Source organism: Empidonax traillii, unplaced genomic scaffold (genome assembly GCF_003031625.1).
Source record: "Empidonax traillii isolate 1590-97213 ecotype Southwest subspecies unplaced genomic scaffold, ASM303162v1 scaffold521:size443152, whole genome shotgun sequence".
Classification (NCBI taxonomy): Eukaryota; Metazoa; Chordata; class Aves; order Passeriformes; family Tyrannidae; genus Empidonax; species Empidonax traillii.
The window spans coordinates 194,202-201,122 of NW_020955714.1; the positions used below are offsets into that span (position 1 = coordinate 194,202).

Sequence of the window (6,921 nt, forward strand, 5' to 3'; positions counted from 1 at the left end):
GGACTTTGGCGGGTGCTCCAAGATTCACTTTGGTAAGATTTTGGTCTGTGAAGAGATTAGCTCATGTCACGTGAGCTGTTGTAATGCTTCATGTGTTTGCAGCTCCCTGGGATCTACAGTGGAGTTAGTGATGTTGCACATAGAGCTGAGCTATGGGAGCAGCCTGTAGCTCCCAAGGGCCTGCCTGGACCCGTCAGTGCCCAGCGACACTCACACTTCTCTGAGTTCTCACAGTAAACTCCCTGAACCTACCTGTATAAAGCCATTGCCCTCCACATGAGGGAAATCTGCAATATATTTCAGGATGCAGAAGATCTACTCAGCTGAAATTTTGACAATTCTAAGTCTCAGAAAATCTGGGAGTAGTTGTTGTGTTAGGCAGCAAATTGAAGAGTTGGCTGTTTCTTCATCGGTGTCCTGGCAGCAGAGGTACAAGGTAGAAGCAGTGGCAGGCTGTTTTGTTTCCCCTCTGCTGTGCATTGTTTTGCCTTACAGAACTGCTTCATTTGGGATACCTGCTTGGGACAGGCTACTGGGATTAGCTGTTACATCCATTTCCTGACAAATGAGTGTGATATCAGAGTGACTTCAAGTTTTTGTAAATATATTACCACAGACCAGGAGTTTAAAACTGAAGGGAACTGAATATTACACCTTCCTTTTAAGGCTGGTGTAATTTCCTCTCTATAGGGAAAAAGATTCTCACTTATATTTTTCACTAGTATCTACCACATCTCATGTAGATACTACCAGATCTAATCTACCAAGCCTTGGATTTTTTTTCTCCCTCAAGCCTGCATCCTGTAAATCCCTGTAATTGCATGCAGCTGTTTGTGAGCCATCCGCTGCAAATTGAAAGCACGCATTGAAAAAGCCCCCAAGCAGACAACCTCTGAAAAATGAGGAGTTGAAAAAGCTGCTGGTTTACCTAAAAGACCCTCTTTGGTCTGCCCTCCCCTGCCCTCCTCTGCTGTCACTACCTTGCAGTTTATGACATCCAGATAGTGGGAGGTCTGACAACCCGAACAAGACAGCGAGCAAGAAATTACATTCCTGTTGAAATCAGTAATTCCTCCGAGGAGGCTGCTTTTTTGTGAGTGTGTGCATGTGCTTTCTTTTGTGTCACCTCAAGAAGGGCTCTGATATTGTTATTACTTTAAATATAGCTTGCCCTGGGGCGGGGAAATGCACAAGGAAAGAGCCGGCAAGCAGCCTATCTCTCAGAAGAAAAGAGCAAGACTCACAGCACAGGAACTGGCTTCACTCAAGTATGCAGTTTAGAAGTCAAAAAACTATTTCAAATTACAGCATTGTGGAGGAGACTGAAGAAAAAGGGCACAAAACTGGCTAAATATAGTGAAGAATATGGTAAAGCAGGGTACAAAGTGCATCCAACTGCAGTTTGAAAGTGGGCTCTGAAGTGCAATGTAAGTCTTCCTTAAATTGTATTCTTTTGTAATAGTATCTAGTTGTTTAATTTCCATTCCGAAACCATGCTGGGCCAAAAGGTACAATTAGCCACAAAAATCAGCATGGAGCAGAATGTGTAATCTCTGATATGAGGCTGAAAATGATACTGAAATACAACAGAAGACAGAGACTATCAGCCATATTATGAAAGATGCACTATAAATAAGGACATATTGAATTATTTCAAGAGAAAGATGCTGGATGGAATCTTCAATCAACTTTCTTAATAGGGAAGCAAGAGCTCTGCTGTTTAATATGGCAAGCTATTTTAATACTGCTGTGTTTAAAATTGTGTGATTACAGTTACCAATAGCAATAAGATGTAGCTCCAGAGGGGAGTCCTAGTGGTTGCAAAAGTTTTTTCTCTTTTATTTCTCCAACATCTTTGCTCTCTGAAGCCTCAAATCCACGTTCTCTATCCTACAGCCTGGTTTTGCTTTTCAGCTGAATTTTCAATGTATGCCAACACTGGACTTCCTATGGAACTGAAAACAAAACATTTCAGCTTTTGGAGTAATTCTGGTATGTTTTTCTACATCACACTAGTGGCAAGAATACAGTCGACAAAAGATTGTGCTCCCTCAACTTCTGGCATGGACAGCTGAGGAATATAATGCCCAATGGTGGCAAAGGGTAATAGTTTCCTGTTTTTCACTATTTATCTCTGTGGTTTTGGACTTAGCAATGGATATTCTTTGTGATGAGGAGAGCTCTGTGAACCCAACTGCAAACTCCTTCATACAGATAAATCAGGAGAGAAGACTTTACAGAAATGTTTATGGAGCTGGAGAGATTAATATATCGCATCTCATTAACTTGACTGTGGACTCTGAAAATCTAACCAATCTTTCATGTGAAAGTAATGCAGGTCCACCGTGCTACTCTTCCCTGATTCAGTTTTCACAGAAAAACTGGCCAGCTTTGCTGACAGTGATAGTGATTGTTTTAACCATTGCTGGAAATATTCTTGTCATCATGGCTGTTTCACTGGAGAAAAAACTACAGAATGCCACTAACTATTTTCTCATGTCACTTGCAATAGCTGATATGCTGCTGGGTTTCCTTGTCATGCCTGTGTCAATGTTAACCATACTGTACGGTGAGTATTTGCTGTATAACCTACTGCATGTACTGAAAAGCTTTAAACATTGCATGCACATCCTGTTGTAATTATTATTTCATTCTCTCACTACAGAAAATTGTAATCATTCCATGTAAGTTGAAATATATGTAACTGGTTGATGGATGGAATAGGTGAAGTACTTGAATATTTTCCTGCTTTATATTTCTAGTTACAGGCATTTAAACACAGTCCAGGATGTTAGCTTATTACTCAATTGCTGAATGAATTGTCTCAAAGTGTCTATGAAGATGCTTTGTTTTCTTTATTGCTTTCAGGATTTTTACCCTGGCTTATAATTTTATTTTTCCTAATAAGAATGCAGGGTCCTGCCAGTTACTTTGCTCTACAAATATGCACAGAAGCACCTTTAGATTCAAAGTAGGTAACCCTTCAATTATTTTTAATGAAGTAATACAAATGTAAATAATTTTCTTTTCCCCAAGACCCTGCTTAGACATCTACTTACCAGCAAATGCTGGGATAAATATTTTGGGAGTTAAAAAATGGATGGAGGAATTAATTCTGCCTAATTTTTTTAGTAACATTTACAAATGCAAAGCTATAATTTCTTAAGAGAAGTTATTTGAAAATTAAGTTAATAATGGCTCACAGTTCATGCCCTTGCAGGTGATTAATAGCAGCTCTTTCTTCTCATTTTCACCAAAGTCACTTGCAGCAAGCTCACGTAAGGAAAAAGCAGCACCCTATGTGTTCACTAACAATATTGTCAGGCTGCTACTATCTCTAAACTTCAGAAATGAGTTTCCAGTGCCACAACTGAATTGCTACAGTTCGAGAAGAAGCTAGACAACGTCATGGGGAAAGTGAGATTGTTTACAAAGATTTCTATCGCTTCACTATTTTGGGACTAAAGGTCTAAACATGAACCTGTGACTCAAGGGAGATTTCATCCAGAAAACTGAGTTTATTTTCCATTTTCAGTATTTCTACACAGATTGCCCTCCGTAGCATTTGCAAACTGCATTTAGCATCAGTGATGGTGTGACTCTGTGATTTATTGCATTAGTGTGCGATTACCTTCGGTGGGAGAAACAGTGTGAAACAGAAATTGTCCGATGGGTGAGATTTAAGTCGTGCGCGATTCCCTGAGACAAGCAACAGGGACTCCTGCTGGCCAGGCTCTGCTGCCGAGGGAAGAGGCTCCCGAAATCCGCGGCTTGGGAGGGACTTGGGGGTTGGGGCGCTGGATCTCTCTCCCACACGCCGTGAAGCCGGAGCCCTCATCGCGGGGAAAGGCGGCACCGCCCTCCCTGGCGACGGCTGGAGCGGAGGAGCAGCAGGGCACGCAGGGGAGGGGCTGTGTTGACTTTGCCTCCTCTCTTCATGGTTTTTCCCTTGCAAGACCAGGAACGGAAGGCCTTTGCAGCGTAACTTGGGGTAGAAAATCATCTGGTGATGGACACAGGTACCAGGAGAGCCGTCGGGGTGTGGTGCACCGTCAACCTCCAGGATGACCAGTGATGGCACGGAGGGAAACCTCCCCTTACACAGCAGCATTTGCTCGGCCTCCGCTGCTTAACTTCAACCCTATCACATGTTGGCAGTCTTGAACCCAAACTGGCAGCCTTTGCACACACCTGTTCTGCCAGGACACCTCAGAGGCTGTGGAACAAGGGTGCTCCGCCATCCCTTCCACAACCCCTCAAAGGGGTACGGTGACTGTTTTGCTCCAGAGAGAGATGATTTTCTTCTTGAGAGCTTTACAGCTACTGTTGGCAATTCTGGCTCCGGTGCCCAGCCATACCAGCTATGTGCCTGCCCCAGTCTGCACCTTTTGGGCCAGGCAGGTTTCCCCATCTACCCAGCAGCACTAGCCTTTGCTGGAAAAAAAGACAACCAGCAAGTCCTACCAAGATGGATGTGCCCACAGAGCAGAAAATTGCCTGGAGGATATTATATACACCCTTCCAAAGTCTTACAGCATCCAGAGTTTTCTTAGTCATACTTTCCCCTCTCTTGAACCTGTAGACTTCAAGGAAGTTTATCTGGCAGATGCTGTTTTATCTCTGCCCCATTAAGGTTTATAGCAAGGACAAGAGGTCTAGAAAGATGTGACAAATGTGTTCCTGAAGGTCACTGAAGCAAGAGAACAGATGTATGTTGTCAAGGGCAAAAATACTTAAATGCTTTTCCCTGTGTAAACTGGCCTGACCTGACAGAGGGATGCTGTTGGGAAGTCATGCCTCTGAAAGCCAGCCATCATGTAATGCACTCTGGAGACCAGATTTCCCATTGAAAGGCCAGAAATCATGATAAAACACATCCATAAATTCTGTATGGCTTGTCAGGGTCAGCTTATATTAGACCAGTTCAAGAGCACCAAGAAATAGGTCTCCTCAGTGCCCACTGAAACTAAATTTAGTTAGGCACAGAACTCCTCTGCCTTTCCCTCCATTCCTGCTGTTGCAAATCTTGTACTGTGTCTCCAAAGGAGACAGGCACTCCCCAAAATACTAACATATTCTCACAATACGAGCTATGGCATTGCCCCATGCCACACTGTCACAGGCCACTTGGATAATAGGCTCTAAATTAAATCACTAAATCAAATCAGATAAGGACATGGATAACTGCAAAACTTGCTCCAAGGAGACTTACTGGTGATTCCCTGCAGGAATAGAAGGGCCTTTGGAGGGGGGTCCTGCAGGGTTCTGTTTAACCTGAGTCTGCTCAGTACTGCTCCTAACAACTCATATAAGTCTATGGAGTTTGAGCTTACACAGCTTTCTAAAAGCACCAAGCTGGGAGAGGTTACAAGCACTCAGAGAGACAGGATGAGAGTCCTCAACAAGCATCTTGACCCCTGAAGAGAAAGTCTGAAATCAACAACCATTTCGTGGGGGTAAATGCAGAAGTAAAGAAGCAAACCAGCTTCTGCTGGGGAAGTTTGTCCAGGCTTCAAGAATGATGAAAAAGGTCTGACTGTCAAAATGTATCATAAGCTAAACATGCATATCTAGCATGATATTTTCATACAAAAGGCACTCATCATTCCAGGTTGCCTAAGTAAAGACATTCCATTCAACACCCATGAAGCAATCTTGTATTTCACTTAGCAGTCAGGAGGCCTTTGCAAGAGTACCGAGTCCTGTTTTAGTTACTGAATGGTATACAAGATGCAGATAAATTAAACAGATTCTAGGGCAGAGAAAAAAGAAGAACAAAAGTTTTAAAAGCGTGATCTGTAAGAAAAAGACAAAGTACTTGGCTTTTCTTAGTCTGGAAGACAAAAAAAAAGTAAGCACAAAACTGGGTAAGACATGATAGCCATCTTCCAATAGCCTCCAGAAAAGAAAGCAATCAATTAATCTTCATGGGTAGTGGAAAGAACAAGGAAAAAGGGAAGGCTTAATTTGCAGCAAAGAAGCTGTAGGGTTGGATATTGGTAAACACTAATGCATTGTGTTCCCTGGAGGAGTCTATCAATATGTATTGATAGAGGGAATATCCTTATTCAAGTATATGGTCGATGCTTAAAGACAGGTGAGATAAATATCACTGGTATGCAACAAAATAATTTTTTTTCTTCAGCTGCCACTAAATCCAATGTTTCAGTTTCAGAATTCAGGCAGCTTAGTGTATCAGCAGGTGTTGATAATGCAGTAATTATGTGGATAAAAAGTCCTGAAACAAAATTGAGAACTTGCAGGTTTACAATGACAAAATTGCTTCTCTTTCCATAGATTTGCTGCCAAAAATGGTTAATTATAGCATCAGGCATTAGCATTATGCAAATAGAATTAAAAAGAAAAAACATATGCTGCCTGTAGCCTGGGAAAGAAGCAGAGTTAACCCTGAATCTACAGAGTTAGAAGGCTGCAAGCAAATGAAAATATTTTCTTTAAACAGTGTCAGGCAGCTTCTATTGAACATACCACTTACTACTACTTAGTACTTACTACTATCCTTCTAGAAAGACATTCCCCACTACGACATATGTGTCACAGCAAAAGATGTATGCCACATCTTTATCTGATGTCAACTTTCTCTTGTGCAGGATACACATGGCCTCTACCTACAAAGCTCTGTGCCATTTGGATTTACTTGGACGTGCTTTTCTCCACTGCCTCCATCATGCATCTCTGTGCCATCTCACTGGATCGCTATATTGCCATTCGAAACCCCATCCACCACAGCCGGTTTAACTCAAGAACTAAGGCTTTTGCCAAAATAATTGCTGTTTGGACCATATCAGTTGGTAAGTGAGGTAATATTTCAGCATGTAATTGCAGATTTCTACTTTTTGAGAGGATTTGACATATATACTGCAGTCTAAAACTTTGCAATATTTTGCTTTCAATAGTCTA

At 42.0% G+C, this 6,921-nt stretch overlaps 1 protein-coding gene across 2 annotated transcripts in view; it reads left to right on the forward strand.

The window, feature by feature from the left end:
* The first annotated feature begins 994 nt into the window (after nt 1–994).
* The window catches only part of HTR2A (5-hydroxytryptamine receptor 2A), a 28,227-nt gene continuing 22,300 nt past the window's right edge, over nt 995–6,921 (forward strand). Inside the window, exons 1-3 of one of the 2 annotated variants that reach the window (XM_027896967.1) lie at nt 995–1,093; nt 1,897–2,569; nt 6,612–6,707. In XM_027896967.1, the coding sequence (XP_027752768.1) occupies nt 2,155–2,569; nt 6,612–6,707 (511 nt within the window). In that variant the 5' untranslated portion in view covers nt 995–1,093; nt 1,897–2,154. Of the gene's footprint in view, nt 2,570–6,611; nt 6,813–6,921 lie in introns of both variants that reach the window. The other variant, XM_027896969.1, reaches the window with a different exon arrangement.